Source organism: Hippocampus comes, unplaced genomic scaffold, assembly GCF_001891065.2.
Source record: "Hippocampus comes isolate QL1 unplaced genomic scaffold, H_comes_QL1_v1.1 scaffold148, whole genome shotgun sequence".
In the NCBI taxonomy this organism is placed as follows: domain Eukaryota; kingdom Metazoa; phylum Chordata; class Actinopteri; order Syngnathiformes; family Syngnathidae; genus Hippocampus; species Hippocampus comes.
This window is the reverse complement of record NW_017805006.1, coordinates 190,244-208,721: the sequence shown is the minus strand read 5'-3', so window position 1 is coordinate 208,721 and position 18,478 is coordinate 190,244. Positions and strand designations below refer to the sequence as shown.

General features: G+C 44.1%; 3 protein-coding genes across 6 annotated transcripts in view; 1 reads left to right on the top strand and 2 right to left on the bottom strand.

Annotated features, from left to right (window-relative positions):
• Positions 1–5,284, bottom strand: part of pex1 (peroxisomal biogenesis factor 1) — a 9,821-nt gene extending 4,537 nt beyond the window's left edge. The window contains exons 1-13 of the mRNA XM_019859640.1: positions 5,053–5,284; positions 4,313–4,462; positions 4,167–4,250; positions 3,974–4,088; positions 2,840–3,441; positions 2,639–2,758; positions 2,239–2,368; positions 2,029–2,141; positions 1,863–1,942; positions 1,630–1,783; positions 1,074–1,170; positions 817–987; positions 580–734 (exon numbers count right to left, since the gene is read on the bottom strand). Of these exons, the coding sequence (XP_019715199.1) occupies positions 580–734; positions 817–987; positions 1,074–1,170; positions 1,630–1,783; positions 1,863–1,942; positions 2,029–2,141; positions 2,239–2,368; positions 2,639–2,758; positions 2,840–3,441; positions 3,974–4,088; positions 4,167–4,250; positions 4,313–4,462; positions 5,053–5,154 (2,073 nt within the window). The 5' untranslated portion in view covers positions 5,155–5,284. The remainder of the gene's footprint in view (positions 1–579; positions 735–816; positions 988–1,073; positions 1,171–1,629; positions 1,784–1,862; positions 1,943–2,028; positions 2,142–2,238; positions 2,369–2,638; positions 2,759–2,839; positions 3,442–3,973; positions 4,089–4,166; positions 4,251–4,312; positions 4,463–5,052) is intronic.
• Positions 5,285–6,103: 819 nt separating this feature from the next.
• LOC109509849 (EF-hand calcium-binding domain-containing protein 1-like) lies at positions 6,104–8,407 on the bottom strand. 2 transcript variants are annotated; one of them, XM_019859714.1, is made up of 7 exons: positions 7,961–8,407; positions 7,766–7,886; positions 6,936–7,088; positions 6,753–6,857; positions 6,530–6,678; positions 6,362–6,466; positions 6,104–6,285 (listed from the first exon to the last, which is right to left on the bottom strand). In XM_019859714.1, the coding sequence occupies exons 2-7, from the start codon at positions 7,821–7,823 to the stop codon at positions 6,232–6,234; spliced, it is 624 nt and encodes a 207-aa protein (XP_019715273.1). In that variant the 5' UTR covers positions 7,824–7,886; positions 7,961–8,407; the 3' UTR covers positions 6,104–6,231. The 2 variants fall into 2 exon arrangements, with proteins under 2 accessions (XP_019715273.1, XP_019715283.1); XM_019859724.1 differs by having other exon boundaries at positions 7,989–8,407.
• A 982-nt stretch (positions 8,408–9,389) lies between these two features.
• The window catches only part of sesn2 (sestrin 2), a 12,707-nt gene continuing 3,618 nt past the window's right edge, over positions 9,390–18,478 (top strand). The window contains exons 1-11 of one of the 3 annotated variants that reach the window (XM_019859669.1): positions 9,390–10,223; positions 12,370–12,435; positions 12,917–13,105; positions 13,275–13,457; positions 14,299–14,517; positions 14,624–14,759; positions 14,848–14,963; positions 15,037–15,120; positions 15,275–15,381; positions 15,481–15,625; positions 16,846–17,438. In XM_019859669.1, coding sequence (XP_019715228.1) covers positions 9,909–10,223; positions 12,370–12,435; positions 12,917–13,105; positions 13,275–13,457; positions 14,299–14,517; positions 14,624–14,759; positions 14,848–14,963; positions 15,037–15,120; positions 15,275–15,381; positions 15,481–15,625; positions 16,846–16,932 — 1,647 coding nt within the window. In that variant the 5' untranslated portion in view covers positions 9,390–9,908 and the 3' untranslated portion in view covers positions 16,933–17,438. Of the gene's footprint in view, positions 10,224–11,146; positions 11,322–12,369; positions 12,436–12,916; positions 13,106–13,274; positions 13,458–14,298; positions 14,518–14,623; positions 14,760–14,847; positions 14,964–15,036; positions 15,121–15,274; positions 15,382–15,480; positions 15,626–16,845; positions 17,439–18,478 lie in introns of those variants that run through there. The other 2 variants (XM_019859661.1, XM_019859677.1) reach the window with 2 other exon arrangements.

The window sequence follows — 18,478 nt, the reverse complement described above, 5'->3', positions numbered from 1 at the left end:
CCCCACCCCCCCTGGGTCAATCCGGATATTTTTTAGTCGTAGTAAAGGAGGCTGATAGTAGCTATTTGTTGCCGATAAAATTTGCGGGAAAATGGAAAGTATTGGCGTCAAAATGTTTAAAATACAAACTCCGGTATTGTAAATGTTTTTAAGCGTGTTGATGATTGAACTTTTCCGATTTTCAAGGTGTTTCCCTTTTTCATCTGGAGACAATAGACATCTATGTTTTAAATTTCAAACAAAAAGTGCAGGGAGCTCCAGGGTTCAGCGGCATGAAAGCTTCATGAAACTTCAACGATAGCTCCCGAGAATTTTCGACACTAAATAGGTTGACCAGAATTTGAATAAAACTGAAATGTTAATCTTTCACTTCACAGGATTAGCAACGTCTTACATAAACTTAACTGAAAGTTGCAGTAAAAAGTTCCCTGACGTTCACCCAATTGAAAGTGAAACTTTTATTGAAATACTGGATTATTATTCTTATTTTTTTTTTTAAGGTTAATGTTGCCAAAATGCCAAATATCGGGATCAATCCCTAACTTGGTGTCAATGCGATGCAGAGAGCGAGCTTTCGACCTGGTCGGGTGGTCGTATGTCCGCGAAGGCCTGGAAGAAGTGCGTTCCTTGCACGTGCGTGAGCGTCTCGTGTAACGAGCGTTTGCTCTCACTGGTCACCATCAAACACATCAGAACGTCATGATCCATCGCATCTTTCACGAGGTCCCGCAAGCCTACGACAATGACGACACAAAACGATGACGGACCGCATCCGACGACAACAATCCTAATGCTCATGTCCTGCTCCGAAAATACTTTGCGCGACGTGCAGGTGCAGCAGCGCCTCGGGGCCGTGCTCGTGCTCGGGCGAGGCGGACGCCCGGCTCACGTGATCCAAGTCGTCCAGCAGGACCACGGAGGGTTGCATCCATTCCGCCTGCGTGAAAACGTCCTGCAGGGTCTGGCGAATCGTCTCTGCCCTTTTGCCTAGGGAAAATAATTTCTCTTCAAAATTCAGAAGAATGAAAACGATACCGCGGTAATGGAGAAGACTTGTCAAGCGGCCCGAGCACCTTGTAACGTTTTGCACTCCACCACTTCCACGTGGGCGTCCAGCTGCTCTGCAGCCTTCCTGCAGAGGGCGCGAGACAGTGCGCTCTTTCCGCTGCCCTACGAAAAGACACCATGGCCACTTTATTAGGGACACCTCAGGACTGTACTGACCCATTACAAGGAGGGATGTGGGGGGGATACATTCTGGTTAGACTACTCAATATTTCACAAAAGAACCATGGCCACTTTATTAGGGACACCTCAGGACTGTAGAGACCCATTACAAGGAGGTTAGGGATACATTCTGGTTAGACTACTCAATATTTCATAAAAGACTCTGTTTTCAAAATGAAAGCCCCGCCCCAAAGAATGTTTGTTTCTTCTCCATTCAAAAATCCCCCGATGAAAATGGAAAGAGTCCGCATGAAAGCACTTGATAACGCTGAATGGTCTCTTCCCATTTTCTTTTCTAGGCAGTGTCGTTTTCAAAATGAAAGCCCCGCCCCAAAGAATGTTTTTTTTCTTCTTCATTCAAAAATGCACCGATGGAAATGGAAAGAGTCCACATGAAAGCACTTGATAACGCTGAATGGTCGGTCTCTCTTCCCCTTTTCTTTTCTCGGCAGTGTGTCCTCGTCCGATGATTCCCAGCAGCTCTCTGGCCAACGGAGTCGCCAGAAGACTGTAGGAGATGAACTCCAAACTTTTTCTGCTCAGCTCCTCCACACCTCTTGACAACAAAACACATCAAACAAATATGTTTGAAACGCAAGCGTGCTAAAATTGTGATTTATACTCTGTTGACTTACCCGAGAGAATCCAGAGAGGGAAGATCTGGTTTTGGTGGGTCCACTTCAGCAGCTGGTACGGACGCCGGGTCTCGGACTACCTGAACGCAGGACACAACACGTGCGATGATGATGATGGAGATGGAATGAATTGATTTTTGGAAAAAAAAATAATAATCCAGTAAACCTGTATGTGTTTCTTCTGTAAAACGGAAGGTGAGAGCAGAAACAGCTGGTCTGGCGGATCGCGCTCGGGTTCTGGTTCTGGTCTCAGCACTGTCACAGCAAATTCCAACTTGTCTGGAAGGAAAGGACCAACATTGCTCAGGTAGAGCGCCCTGGTGAACTTGGATGATGAGTTTTGGGGGTTTTTTTGGGGGCGGGGGGTTGGACTCACCGTCAGTGGCGTGTAGGAGGACGGAGCCGGCTCGTGGCGTCAAGCACGCCAAAGGTTGGTGAGTCTGAGTGTGCAGCCAGCCAAGGAAGGCCGTCTGGATCGCCTCCTCCTCGCCCTCCTCCGTCTCCGTCTGAGGAGGAAGATATTTTTGGAACTCCCATTTATCATAAGGTTCGTATTTTCAATCATAAAAATAGTACTATTCACAAAGAAATAACATTAAATGTTCTCATTAGATTATTGTTAGTTTTTTGGGTTTAAAAAAAAAAAAAAGCTAACATTGCAATATTTTTTATCTTGGAAAAAAAAAATACAACTTGACTCTTGTTTGATAGAAATATATTTAGTATAAAGAATGCCATGAATTTTCACACATAAATTTGACTCCTTTGAGACTCACCAGTGGTTTTAGAGGCTGGAGTTGAATGGCGGACGCCTCTTTCACGGTTGATTTCACCGGCTTTATTCTCACTGCTGAATGTGGCGGGATGTCGAGCCTGACAGCCAAGACTGGAGGAATCTGGTCCAAAAAATCGAAAATTCAAATACAAGGAGAAAAAGAGTGTGGGCGAGAGCCTTGTTTTATTTTTGTCTGTCTCACCCAAACTTGACCACAGTGGATGCTTCCCTGGGTGTGTCGTCTTTGCATATCAGTACCATGGCACACCAAGCGCACCACCGTGGCCTCCTGACCTTTGGCCTCCGCTCCTCCATCTCCTGCCGCATTCTTCTTCTTCTTCTCCACCCTGGCTCTCTCCGTGGGCGAAGGCACTTTGGACAGCAGCCCGTAGGTCATCTCTGGCTGAGCGTCCGCGATGTCGAAATTCGAGCCGTGTTCCAAGGGGAAGACGTGAAGCACGCCGGGCGCCACGTGGCTGGCGGCGGCCAGAGACAGAGGGGGTGAGCCACATACTCTGTAGAGGGCGTCGGCGAGCAGGGTGGGGACCTCCGGTACTGATAGGACCTCCTTAAGTGGGTCACGGGTGCCTTTTGTCATGTAGCTGAACAGACTTTTCAGGTCCGCTATGCCCCCCCATTGCTGACTCGGAGGGGAGATGGTTTGAGGGGGGGCTGCAGGTGTGGGTGGTGAGTCAAAACGGGAGTGGGGAAGCCCCTTGAGGTGGCTGGCCTGCTTCTTGGGAGTCACCACGAGCTCCGTAAAGGGCTCCAGGCGTCCGTAAGGCACCGAAGGTGACAAGGACGCTGCAAGAAGGGAGGCGACGTAAACAGCTTGATTCTCAATAAAAAGTTAATTCGTGTCCGTTCTTCAATTCAAAGGGAAATTAAACTCTTACATTATACGCGTTCATTAAACATAAAACAAAGGGCAAACTAATTTCTAAGTCTGAAAACCATTTGAATTGTTGATGTAAATGTTAGATTTTCTAATAATGGTGAAATTGAGGATTTTGTTAGTCACAAGCTATGTACAATTTTTAAAAAAAAACTAATATTTTACTCTGTATCGAGATTGATAGGATACAATGTTAGATTCGCTTTTCTAATGTAACAGCTGATTTTTATTTTAAATGAACATGCAAAACATGAATTTCAATTTAGTAATATGAATTCCATATTACAAATGTTCTTTCTTGAAAAATGAGGCTCTCCTGGGGGAAAAAAAAACAATTTCAAGAAAAATACCCATTATGTTGAATTAAAGAAATTGATCTGGTTGAAAAAAAAAAGACCCCCACCACCACCCCCAAAAAAGGTTCTTCAAAATATTTTTTACCAATGTGGATGTAGATGACTGTGTGGCTATCCACCCACACGGGGAAAACAGCATCTGGGAACACCACCCGGATCTGATCCAAAAGCTTCTGCTCGAGTGCGCCACTATGCAGCTCCTTAGAGTGTAATGACAACATGAAATGTTTTTATTTTTTTTTTTTTTGGGGGCTCTCTTCAATGACACAAGAACATACCAAGAGCTCCCAGTCGTCAGCCGAGAGCGGCTCCACAAACACTCGATGCACCGACGACACTTGCTGACATGCCTTCAAGAACCCCTGAGGAACACAACAAGCTCATCAACCCGCGGTGCTCGCACGAAAAAAAGACGGACTTTTACCTCCTCTCTGTCCCGCAGGCCCAGCCTGTCTGCCAGGTGTCTGCACAGCTCCACGCATTGGCCATCCGAGTCGGAGGAGCTGCGGCTCAGAGTCCAGCTGAGGAACGCCGGTGGGCCGTCACGACAACTGGACAACTCCAAGGCCTGGTTCTGAAACCAAAGTCATTGACGTCATGCTGGAGGACAGGAAACAGTAACCAGTGTCTAAAATCTACCAGTACCGCTGATGAAGTCTGGATATGTCCATTTGTCTGTTTTCTATAACATTCCTAATTGCGTGTCTTCCCTTTTGTACTGTAGCATTTTTTTTTGAAACACGGCAGTTTCTAGTCCTCAAATTCCTCATAAAAATTGATTGCTGGGCACGTGGGAGTGCCAGCCTGTCGGATGATTTACAACTAGTGTTAATAACCGTGTCATTGAACTGTTACAGAATACGTTATTTCAGTCAGACTGGGAGAAGTTTGGCTCAAATCGAAGGAAATTCGGACAGCTGGAAACCGCAGCAGGTCTTACTTGGATTAATGAATACACCAAATGACATGTTGTGTTTTATCTTTTGAGAGGAATACATACCACCAAATTACCTCAAATTATTTTAGTTAATCCAGTGCTACTCAACTTGGTTGTATGTAATATCGCAAACGTTAACGCGTCTTTCAGTCGTGCTTGAATGGTTGACCAAAGTCGAGGGAAACTTTGGTGTAAGTAGCCACGCCGGCTAACTGTAGTTAGCTTACCTCCTTCAGCGACAGATGGGAAATTAACTTGGCGGGCACGTGGAGGAAGCAGTTTTTCGCGTTGTTAAAAACAACTGTCACGGGTTGAATGCCGCTGAACATGTCTCACGCGTGAATGCGGACATGTAAACCGTCACACATGTAAGGAATATTTGTTTACACGGGTTACATGTGAAAGTGACCAACTACACATCGTCGCGCTGTGGCAGCGATTGGCTTCAAGGTCGGAAGCGCATGTGCCTGTTTTTTTTTCTTTTTCAAAATAAAGCCGTACACGAGTTTGACTTGGTAAATCAGCACCGGTATCCAATATTTTTATTTTGAAGTGCACACAATAGGAAATGGGGTTCGGAAACGTGGCTGCAGAAGTAAACAAAAATAGTCTCGTGGGCGGTGCTCGAGTGTACAATCGCCGTGGTTTAAAAGCACTTTTGTTAATTTGTGAAAGCTGGGGTCGTTTTGAGTGTGACAGGTGAGAAACTGGACGCCTTTTTGTTTGTGGTCATGAGAAACTACCAACTACACCCAAAGCGGAGTAGTCTCTGCAGTCCAAATGGCTCTGGAGGACAATTCAAACCGAATTGTTAATCAACTGTTTGTTTTTTTGCAAACTGTGCGCTTTGATTTTAAGTTATTCCATTGTTAGCAATCGGGTTTTTCATTTGGAAGGTGGGGTCATAAACGCGATGCCATTTTGATTTTGTTGAAATGGGATCAAGTTTAAATAACTTTTTAAAATTGTAGACAACGAGGAAACCGGCGTTTTAACTTACCCATGGTAAACTGTGGAAAACACTGCTATCTACAGGCGACAAAGCGCAATCGCGCTCTTCCGTGTCGTGAAAACAAAACTTTTATTTCGCAGCCCGGGTGACTTGCCTTTCAAAATACGACACTTCACCTTGAGATCTCTACATCATTACCTGAGTACTACGCTTCAACTCCAGCAAAATTCTGTTCAATTACGTCAATAAAGTAAAAAATGTGTCACAGTAGAAAATACATTATTTTTTATGTTTTCTTGATAAAGAAAATCAACGATGAAGTTGTCTGATTCACTGCAGCCAAAACCACACGAGGATATTTATTTAAAAATAACATTAAAATGACTTTTATTTACACATTAGAAACAAACAGCAGTTGGTATGTATTACAAAAATAGTTCAAAGCTGATGGACTTCATCTGTGGTCCCATTTATTATTGAATACGCGCTGCTCGAACATCTCAATCCTCTGTAAAAACAGGTGTAGGATTCATCAATTATTCCCATAGTCATGTTGACATTTATACTTATTAACTTGCTGTTACCGTGGCATTGGGGAGGCATGTCCCAAAAGCCTCGAGCACGATGTTCAACTCCTTCACCGACTTTTTGTAGTCTTCAAAAGACAGTCTGTCGTCATTGTCGTGGTCCTGTCAATGAAAATATTTGTATTCCATCTTTAATGGAGTGGCGTGGCATGACCAACATCTCACCATCCTCTTGAGCGTGATCTCCACCAGGTCTTTGATGCTGTCATAAGGGTCCTCCTCACCGTGCAGCCGCAGGCAGTTCCTCACCATGAGAAGAATCTCCTCCCTGGCGATGTAGTCGTCTCCACTCAAGTCGTACACATGAAAACAATCTGGAGGGTGGGGGGAAGGAAGGCAGATTAGCCGGACAAATTGAAGACTATTTTGCATTTCTATCCCTTTTTACATTTAATTTTTTCATCCAAGGTGCCGCGAAGGAACACGCACAGGCCCTCCACCCACTCTTTGGAGCTGACAAAGTTGTCATTGTCCTTGTCGAACGTCCTGAAAACTGGATAGCAGATCATGTCACACTCGTATCCAAGCAAAAAAAAAAAGACAAAAAAAACACGTTTCATAAAAGCGATACCTCTTTCCATGATAGTGTTGTTGGTGAGGCCGAACTCATTTGTCAATATGCTTCTGAACTTCCTTTCGTCCAAGCTGCTCTTTCCGGTGCTCGTTGTTTGTCCAAGGATGGCGTAAAACTCACGAATAAGGCACTCTACCTCCGTTTGATTGACTGGCAAGACAAGAGAAGGTGTGCGTGAGAGAAATGTGACATCGCCAAGGTTATTACAGTAATCCCTCGTTTATCGCTGTTAATGGGGACCAAAACCACCCGTGATAAATGAAAATCCGCGAAGTAGCGACCCCCACCCCATAGGTACATGTACATGTGTATGAGTATAAAAAATATTTATAAGGCCAAATTTAATGGTATACATGCATGTAGAAGTAAATTTTGTCATAATTAACATTACTTAATGCTGTATACTAATAGATTTAAACATGTATAAATTAGGTTAGGTTAGTGTATGAATTACAAAATACAGTAAACATATACATGTAGTACTGTATATGTTGCTCTATGTGACTCGCTGTTGTTTTGCTGACTTTCGCTGCTTCTCCCAGACCGTTTGCGGACTTTTTGTGGACTGAATTTTTTTTATTTTTTTTTTAATGAATATGTTTGAAAAAATCCGCAATGCACTTAAGCCGCGATAAACGAACCGCGAAATAGCGAGGGATCACTGTATAGGTTTTTATAGTGTATGCCGCAGTGCGGGACAAAATGGACGGCGAGCCGCAAATGGACACCATGTATTTTTGTTTTGTTTTTTTGTTTAAATTCCTAACGGTCTAGAATTGCAACATTAGCCTCATTCGCCACATTATCTTGTCAGCAAAGCAACGCACAGCGGTCCACTTGTTTCGAGATGATCTTGGCAAGGTTTTGGATCAGCCTCTTGGACATGTTTGTCCCCTACTTTGGGCCTCAAAAGGGACGACCTGGGGCCGGAAGTTGAGGTGGAGTCACCTTAGCAAGCAACGCAAATTAGCACAATCACATAAACGCATTACAGTATTTCTATATGTAATTTCTCGGTTTACCTGGCTGGCTAACGTCATCGTTTACTACCTTACTAGCGTGGGAGCATGTCCGTCCACCGGGCAACGGAGAAGCCACGTTGCCGGGGTAGAGAAGGGGGAGGCAGGTGGGAGCGGAATGTTGGGAACAGTTCCATGGAGTGAAAGTAAAAATGGAACACATTTTCAACGTGTCTTTTATTGACAATAGCCAACTGAGTTGAACTCTCCGTGGATTAGAAGGCAGAGTTTTACTGAAGAGCGGCCGCATCTAAGCCATCGTCCTCTACAATAGGGCTTTGCTGACGTCATCACACACGTCTAATGCGTTGGGGCTATTTCTCTCTTTTTTTAAATGCTGTAGCCATTAATTAGTTTTTAATGTAATTTTTCAAATGTTGGTATAAATAAAGTTAAATCTCCGGAGGGAAAATGTTGAGTGATGCCGCCACCTTGCTTACACCCGAAGTGGCTGCCTGGATTTTATGCGCATGCGTATTACGGGCAGTCGCCGAGCCAGGGTCAGCTCCAGGATCTTTTCTCTGCGGGGTTAAAGGGGGGCTCGGTCAATACATAGGGGGCTGAAATACAAATTTATAAATATGTTTTAGACCATCAAAATGCTGGAGGGGCTTCACAAATTTATGTCGCAGCTAAAGACTCCCATATAGCCCCAGTGTAGTGCCACCCCTGTGGTGTTTCTGGTAATTAAGGCTAAAATCCAAGAACGAGTTTTTCCAATTTGTAATATCGGTTTCCAAATGTAATATCCAATGATAAAAAGAGACATGGTCACAGGACAGAATGTTATATATTTTAGTAATTATAATCCATCCATCCATTTTGTATAACGGTTGTCCTATTCCAACTGATTTTGGATGCGAGGTGCCGTAACGCAGCACTTGGTGGCCAACCATTTGAGGACATAACAAACAAGCATTCACAATTTAGAGATTTCAGCGAACGTGAGATTGGTGATTTTGGAATGTGTAAATAAGGAAACGCAATTAAGTCCACCCATGAAGTTGGAGTCCAGATTCAAACCCTGAACCACAGAACTGTGAGGCAGATGTGCGAACCAGTAACACACCGTGCTGGTTCATTACAGTCCCTCAAGAGGAAATGAAAAACAAATGCATATTTAGAATATGCTGTACATAATATCTAAGATAATTTGTGTTTTCTGTCCATTTAATCACATTCACGTTTAACAAATGGGCAAGTTTATTATCAAAAGTAAAATAATGACGTTTTTCAGTGACCCCACACTTTTGAACGAGAGTGTACACTACAGCAATCATCATGACTTCTAAATTAAATTCAAGGTGTTTCCATCAAATAACTTGGGTTTTTAATACCTCGTTTCTTATAACGTTGGAGTAGTTAAAAACACAACAACTTTAGCACGTACGACGTTTAATTTCTAGAAGGTTCCGTAAACGTCACGATGACGTTGCTGGTGAAGGCTAGAAAGCTTCGACTGAGTAAAACCGGCGAATTGACGATGTCTTTCGGCGTCGAATTAACTTTGGAAAATCTAGCCTCCGGCCCTTTTTTGTTTTTTTTTATTGATTGTCACGTTTGTTGGTTCGGCCCGTCTTCCAGCTTCAAGACAGCCGGACCGCCACCCCTTTCACTCGGGAGCTTGTCGCGTGACAAGTTTGTTGACAACTCTTTTGACGAGAGCATCTTTAGCTTTGTTACCCAAGCTTAGCTTAGCCTAGCTGGGTTGTTTTCAGTTTCGCCCCGGTGATGCGCGAAGGGATATCGGCCTTGCGTGAACGTTTTCCGCCGTCTTCGCACCGGCGTTAATCATTAACGGAACCCGGGATTGCGTAGTACACTGTGTCGGACAAACTCCGGCACCGACGTTTCGAGATAAACGACAAAACGGTTAGCCCGGAGCTAACGGCGGCTACCCAGCCGACCAGCTCGCTCGTTCGTCACTAATCGGACAGCCGAGCGGCGTGCAATGGCCAGCGACACTGAAACAGGATTTGGATGGCGGGCCAACGGGGACAGCGCACCAGGCCCGGGGCCCGACTCCGACGACGGCCGAGGAGGGACGACTATGAAGACCCTGGCGCGGCTGTGTAGCAGAGACGAGGAGGAACGGGCGGCGGCTCTGGAGGAGCTCAGCCAAGGGGTTCTGGTGTGTCTGGGTCTGGACCGGCCGGGTTCGACGCGGCTGGGCAAGGAGACGCTTCTGCATCTGCTGCGGCTGGCCCGGTCCTGTCCGTTGCGGGACGTGCGATCCAGGGCCACCGAGCTGTTGCGGGCCGCACAGGTGAGTCTACCAGCACAGGATGAGAGCGAAGCAAGGCAGTGGACCATCGATGTTTGGGGGGTTACCGACTGAGACCATCACGGGAATAGTTCATGCCGCTCAAAAATGTTGCATAATTGCCTATATTAATATTTTAAACCTTAAATGCACCCCAAACTAGTCCGAAGACACTCAGGCATCAGTCTATTCCAATTTGAAAAAAAATGCATTTATACAAATAAATGGCTTTCAGATTAGATTGAGAAAAAAATGCATCACATATGCAATAACGCTGGTGTGTCAATAGAAATATCAGTAACACAAACAACAAAAATAATACAACAGAACACCTAACATAAAAATGGACAATAATACAACCATAATTATTACTGCATACACCTTGTTTGAAGCAGTTATAGACCGTTAGCATTTAATGATAGCTTCAGCATTGGTTCAATTTTCCTCCTGCCTTTTGGACCAGTACTGAAATCTTATTCAAGCTGGCTGGCCATCAGTTGGTGGTCGAACCCCTGCTCATCTTTTGCTAATATGGGTACTTTTAGGATGTTAGAGTGGAGCACAACAAATCCACAGTTATGAAAATCACCATTTGTGATATGTAATCATTTTCAGACCAGTTAAGTGAAACTTGCTAATTTTGACATGCCATCTTGACAATACAGTAAATGGACCAACAGCACCACAAAAGAGAACATTGGGTTAAATGTGAAAACTTGGACTATTTGTTGAAAAGACCTCAGCTGCAGTTAAGTTTATCACACTAATCAATAGAGTGTCTTAAAACAAAAAGTTGGACTTTATAGTTTCCACTGGTTTCATCAGACGTGCACGTAGAAGGTGATGCAAGACTCCTCAGTGGTGAAGCACAAACAAGCAGCCTAAGCCACGCCCCCCTTTGGTCATCCGCGCTGACTTACTGTTGTGGCCACGCCCCTATGTGGTCATGGCTCGCCCACTTCCTGATGAAGCCAAACTCCCTCTTGTCGCACATTCACGCCCCCAACGCCCTTCGCTATTTCCGACAAACAAACTGCAGTTTTTCATCCAAATGTTCCTCGAGGAAATAGCCAGGAGGACTTTTGTCTACTGAAAATGTCGGTGAGTTTAGCTCTTTATTGTTAAATGTTTTATTTAGGGGCTCAAGCCAATTTTCACGGGCCGCCTGTCAGATTACAGTTCAAGGTGTGCCATCAGAAAGACAGTTGTTGAATGAGATTTGAGAGCAAAACAAAGATGACATCTCACGTCAATGGAAAGCCGACTTTTATGAAGGCAACATTTTTCTTTGAATTTGACTATAATGGGGGAAGAAAAAAAGTAACACCAAATTTTTTTTACTCCTGGGAATTCTAAAGTGATTGCGCCATATTTCATAAATATTGAACATGATTATTGTTGTATTAATGTGTGAGTTACTCAAAATTATTGTAAGGACACAAATGTATTATTATTATTAAAATGATGACAAGACTTTTCCTGCTGTCAAAAAGCAAAAAAAAATTAAAACAAACAAGTCCCGTTACCTCAATTCAACATTTGTGCAATACCGTGACCTGGATGATGTCGGTTCTACACAGCCCAAAAGAAATCATTTTAGCATGTGCATTGCTATTATCAATGTTGTAAAAATAAGGTTAAAATGACTTTGTATTTAGGTGGTTATGTTGTCAGGCTAATGATATCCAATTCCCTTATAATTTTGTTTTTGCAAAATTATTATTAATACTTGTATTAGATAATGCATTCTATGATAATCTTGTAATTTGACCCTTTTTTTTCTTGGCAAATGCATTCTATTATAATCTTGTAATTTGACCTTTTTTTTTTTCTTGACAACCTAAGTAAATATTTGAGTCTGGCTAAGTAACTGATGAAACAACAAGCACCTCGGAGATAACCGTCAGTTTAGGCCAGATTTGTCTGACAAAACAATTTCACACAAATAAGTCAATAGCCTCCCGTGGACTTCAGTACACTTTAAAATGTAACACTAAACAAGAATGATTTTGGCCTGACTCATTTTGACATGTTCACACTTTCGCAACGACCCATCACCGTGATCTCGCCACGTCAGGCTCACCAGCAGCGTTTCCCAACACCACGTTTTTTTTTTTTTTCAACACATCTTTGTCCTCTTGATCACCAGGAGCAAGGAGTTGAAATTCCTCGCGCCCTGGCCTCGGGTCCCAGTGCCTTTATTCCTGCCAAACAGGTGAGTCGCTTCCACTCACAACAGCCTCATTTGAGGCTTGAAGACAAATGAGTCTGCAAATGTCTTTACATTTCCAAAATGTCATTGGGTCATTGGATTTTTTTATTTAAGCCTTTAAAAATAATTGTACTGAAATAAAAGTTTCAAAAGAATATTTATGATCAAATGCAAATGTATTGTACTTAAGTTAATTAGAAACTGAACTGCGATTAGGCAGTGATTCTTCAGCGTACCACTAGAGGGAGCCTGCAGACCATACTTGAAGAATCACTGTTCTTAATGACATGAAAGCGAAAGCAACAATGTAGAAGTAGGAATCAGTTTTAAGCCAATTTAAAGTCATTTGTAGATAAGGCACAATGACAAAATGGCGCAGGGGTTACACATGTGAAATTGAGCTACTCTTGAATATTACATTTTCCTCCCCAAATCCTAAAAAAAATGCTCGTGTCCGGAAATAACACTTTTCCTCTGGGATTAGATCTTAAAAGATGGGCCGGACCAGGACATCCTGATCGAGTCGTTCCTGTCTCTGGGCCGCGTGGACCACGTCACCATGGTGATGGCGCTGCACCCCGCCTACCTCAGCTGCTTTCTGAGGACCCAGCATGCCTTGCTGGAGATGGACGGCCCCCTGCCTCGCCACTGGAGACACTACATCACCATCATGGTGAGCAGTGCCGAACGGACTTCCCCTGTCCACCCGACGCCCGACAAAACCGATGTCTGCCTTTGAACCCTTTCAGGGGCAGCGGTTACTACAGCGTACAGCCTATCAGGTTACAGGTTATCATTTATTGGCGCATGAAAGGGTTAATCTGTCCGCTCGTCCCCCTCAGGCCGCCGCCCGCCACCACTGCTCCTACGTGGTACAGCAGCACAGCGCCAGCTTCTTGGAAGCCGGCGGAGACGAGAGCTGGCTGAGTGGGCTGCAGAACGCCCCGCCAAAACTCCGAGGTCTCAACCCCCTCAACAAACTGCTGGCCCACAGACCCTGGCTCATCACACAGCTGCACATCCAGGTCTACCCTAAATATACTTTTGAGGACATTTAACCTAAAAGGCTTCTTAAATTAAAAATGTTGTAAGTGAGAAGTATCTGGCCGTGGTAAAAAACAAAACAAAAAAAAAAAAACAAACATTTGAAAGCTCCTCGAACTTAAGTTGTAAGTCCGGCTCTATTTCGAAAGGAAAAAAAAAAACGTATTGGCCCGAATATAAGACGGCCCTGGTTATAAGACGACCCCCTCTTTTTCAAGACTCAAGTTTGGAAAAAAGACTTTTTGAACATCAAATTAATTTTTAAACAGAAAATAATGACAGTACATCTGAAACAAATGATTCTAACAATATATTTGAGAGAAAAAGCATGTTATTTTGCCTCATTCAAATCTTAATATCTGAACATTTAAAATATGTAAACTAAAGTGCAATCACATTCGTAAATGAATGGCTTCTGGTTTTTGAAATGTAAATGACATCATAACTAATCAGCTGCCGGTTAACCTGGCCGATCTTCAACCCACTTTTCTCCAGATTGTCGCTACGTTTCTCCATTTTTTTGTTAGCTCTTCTATTATTTTCTTCTCTTTTCTTTCTTACCGCTATTTTTTTATTTTTTTTTCTTCTTCGTGCTACCGCTGTTTTTATTTTTATTCTTCGTGACAGGGGTTCACTTTGGCCTGGGGAGTCAAGTTCAGCATTCGCTTCAATGATATCTGGCGCCATCTAGTGTCCTGAATGGGTATAATGTCTAGACCCCGAATATAAGACGACCCCCACTTTTTCAGTCTTTTTTCAATGCAAAAAACACCGTCTTATATTCGGGCCAATACGGTATCCCCCTAATGCGTCCTTCCACAGGAGCTTGTCTATCCGGGCGCCGAGCTGCGCTGGTCACTGGCCGAGCTGATCCACGCCGTCATCCTGATGACGCACGCCCACGCGCTCTGCTCCTTCGTGTGGGGCTGCGGCCTCAACCCCGAGCCGGATCACGCGGGCGGCCACACCTTCCGGCCGCCGTCGCCCGGCCACCCCACCCGCAGCCCCCAAAGCCCAGCAAACGAGGACGGCCGGCAGGAGGTAAGGACTGAGGTGCTCTTACACAACACAGGATTTTTTTTTTTTTTTGTATTGCTGTCAAGAGACCTGAACGGAACTGCTCAATGCCGAAATTGTGGTTGCGTAGCTGGTGGATGGTGCAGTGGAAGTGGAAGTGCTGATGAAGAGGATGGTTGAGCTGCAGGAGCAGCAGGAGGAAGAGTGTACGCAGGAGGAGATGGTCACACGCTTTGAGAGGGAGCGAAGCGAGAGTATCCCCACCGGTACGTCCTTCGATGAAATGAAACCAAGAAGTGTCTCCAGAATTCCCGATACAATGTTGCTCGTCTGACACTTCTGTTCTCTTTTTAGCTTTGGTGCGAGGCGCGCCACCCGAGAGGCTCCTTCACCTCATGGAGGACCCGGATTTCAGATACGAGGACTTTGCACCCAGAGGAGAGCAGGCTCCGCCCACCATGAGAGCCCAGGTAATGGCCGCCTTATTTCAAGACAACCTCGGTTGCCTTCTGTCGCTTGACGTGGCATTTTGGGTACATGCAGGACTACTCGTGGGAGGACCACGGCTACTCGCTGGTCAACAGGCTGCTGCCGGACATGGGACAGCTGCTTGACGAGAAATTTCAGGTAGCACTCCTCCCCCCGTTCCTTCCACACACAGCCATTTGTCTAATCTGCTGGTAACAAAAGTGAGCGCACCCTCAACCGAGAATGTCCAAATTGTGGCGAAAAACTAAGAAATGAGACTGTGGCGTAATGGAGTTGATTTTTCGGTTCCGAGGTGGTGAGCAACATGACGTACCACCGGATGGCCATGCACGAGGGTGTGGACACGCACACGCTGAGGAAAGCCCTGTGGAACTACATCCACTGTCTCTACGGGATACGGTCAGCGCAGCCCTTTCTTTTTTTTTTTTTGGTCTTCATTGCTCCGCCGCCAAGGCACGCATTGAATGAACGAGCCCGCCGCCGTGATTTGCGCCACAGGTATGACGACTACGACTACGGCAGCGTCAATGTGCTGCTGGAGCGCTCCCTTAAAGTGTTCATCAAGACCATGGCCTGCCATCCCGAGCAGACCACCGGGCACATCTACCACGCCTTCTGGAGGCACTTCAGGCACTCAGAGAAGGTACACACACACACACACACACACATACCATAGTTTTGCATTTTTCATTTGTAATTGGGTTTTATTTTCTTTTGATATTTTTAATGTATTTTTTTTAATTGAGTTTGAATTTGTTTTTGAAGGTTTTTTTTTTTTTCAAAATTCCTTAGGGGGGGTTATATTTTTTTGCAACCCCTCAAAAATCTCCCCTGTAAGTTTTTCAATTTTCCCAATGCATTTCAATGGGCGTCACTTAAAGATAGCTTTTCATTATTCACAGGCCTTATGCTTTTGTGTTCTTAGTTTGATTTCGGGCAGAAATCAGGTATTAAGACGGTATGACGATCCCAAATAAACCCTGATGTTTCCAGATGTTCTCAGAATGCGTCTGCTAAGGCTAATTTTTATTAGTTTTATTGTTTATTAATATGTTATATTTGTTAAGTGTCAGATATATTTTTTTCAAGTATTATGGAACTACAATTCTCTGACTCAATACCAAAATGAACAATTTTAAAATGAACCCCAAAAGCTCATGTATGATATTATTTGACAAAGACAAAAACTAAGGACATTTTAATTGATAAACATTGATAAAAATTTTTAAAGAAAATAATTTTCAATTTCATTTAGTTAATGAAAATGGCATTTCAAATTTTGTTGTATTTTGTTTTCATTAACGATACGAACCTTGGCACACTTGAGGCACGAGACGCAGTCCACATAACACGTAACACCCACACCCACACTGAACACACAATTGTTAACACACTACACACACTTCACAGACACACTTAAAGCACGCAACATACTTTTTTAAAAAATGCACATTTCACACTCACTGAATAATTTAATAAACACGCACGCTTGAGACATTTAACGCACCAAACACTTACCATGCAGACTTAACATGCTTGGTGCACAACGATACGAACCTTGGCACACTTGAGGCACGAGACACAGTCCACTTAACACGTAACACACACACCCACACTGAACACACAATTGTAACACACTTCACAGACACACTTAAAGCACGCAACATACTTTTTAAAAAATGCACATTTAACACTCACTGATTAATTTAATAAACAGGCACGCTTGAGACATTTAACACACCAAACACTTACCATGCAGACCTAACATGCTTGGTGCACACGTGAACGTGAACGTGACGTCATTGTTGTGTGTTGTTGAAATGTTATCATATTGTAACGCGCGCGTGTGTGTGTTTTTGTCAGGTGCATGCCAACCTGATCGTGTTGGAGGCTCGCCTGCAAGCAGCGCTGTTGTACACACTGCGAGCCATCACTCACTACATGAGATGACCACCACCATCACCACGTTTGCCGATGCTGAGCCAGCTGTGTGTTTGTGTTGTTCTTTCCCACCATGGCCTCCTTCCAACCAAATGTTTTGCCCACGCAGCCAATGCTTATATTTGCATATCTTTTTTTTAAGAAAGATAAGACAACCTTTATTTGTCTCATAATGGAGACATTCCCAATTTACAGCAGCAAAATTATGAAAGGGAGAAAGTAGAAGACAAAAGCTATATAAATCCAGTGTTCAGCGTGTCTGAGCGGCATGCGCCGATTCATATTTAACATGGGGTTTTTTTTGCACCAAAAGTATCCACGCCAGTTGCGACTACTCATCAGGTGTTTTTTTGTTTTTTTAATTTATTATGAGTTTTGTTTATGTTGCCCCTACGACTACTTTACACTCACTCCTCCACCGGTGTCCTTAAGCGCACTTTGAGGGCCGAGAGTAAGAACATGACAAAAAGCTTGTATTTTTCTATTCAATAAATTGAGTTGACACGAAAAAAAAAGTGGTTGCTGCGGCTTTTGAATGCATTCAGCTGAAATTTCTCTTGTACAGTGAAACTGCACATTTGAGAGATGACGTTTATTTTGGGCAGCACACTTGCGCAATTATGATGCCGTCTGATTAGCATCTTGATAAGCGGTGAAGTCGGAGCGGTTAATTTTCTATGCGATTCAATGAACGGTCACAAGAGGGGGACAAAGTCCAAAGAAGAAAAGCGGGTAGCGTTTAACTCTACGAGTTCGCCTTTCTCGAAACTTTTTCCAATTGCCTTCAGTCAACTTTAAAATAACAATTGCTGTTGCCGTGACGTCACCAGCCACCACAAGCCGCTCTTGCCCATTAATCAACAGTGTGTTGCGCAAAAGCGGAATGTGCGTGTTACAGGCGAAAGGCGCCATCTTTCCCCGGCTGGTCCGACGTGAGTGTGCGTGCGCGCTCCAGGGTGGGCCGGCGCGCTACGGTCCTTTTCCGCTCCGGCGTGCTCGCGCGCACGCTCACGTCTAAAAGTTGGGCAGCAGCTGAGCAAGTGGACGCCCGGCTTCACAGACGACAACATCCACTGGTCAGTAAGTCGGATTTTTATTGATTTCTTGACTGTGTATTCAACTTAAAAGACTTAGTTTGGACTTTACTTCCCACGAAGCATCGGGAATCTCTTTACAAGACACCTTAAAAAGGGAATTGAGTGCGTTTCCTGTGTTTCTGGTGCTCCGGGGATTGTTGTCAAAAGTTGTATTGATAGCAGAAGTCAGGTATCAGTCGATATGAGGTTCCCAACCGGACCTTTCCTGTGTGTGTGCCTCGTAGAAGTATGTGCGTGCGCCCGTTACCCGTGGATTTTTATTAGTTTTATTTAGTGGAGAAGTCAGGTAGTTAGTTGATATGACGTTGCGAAACAGGACCTGATGTTCCCAGATGTTCCCTCCTGTGTGTGTGTGTGTGTGTGTGTGTGTGTGTGTGTGTGTGTGTGTGAGGGAGTGTGATAGTGAGTGTGTTTCTTGTGTAATTTGGTCCCAATACATTTTTGGTACTTGGTTTTAT

Excerpts from the sequence above, each read along its gene's own strand:
- LOC109509849 (XM_019859714.1), bottom strand. The coding sequence starts at position 7,823 with ATGTCCAAGAGGCTGATCCAAAACCTTGCCAAGATCATCTCGAAACAA. Across the intron at positions 7,089-7,765 it reads CTCGAAACAAGTGGACCGCT|TCAATCAAACGGAGGTAGAG; the intron begins GTGCGTTGCTTT and ends TTGTCTTGCCAG. Across the intron at positions 6,858-6,935 it reads CAACACTATCATGGAAAGAG|TTTTCAGGACGTTCGACAAG; the intron begins GTATCGCTTTTA and ends TCTGCTATCCAG.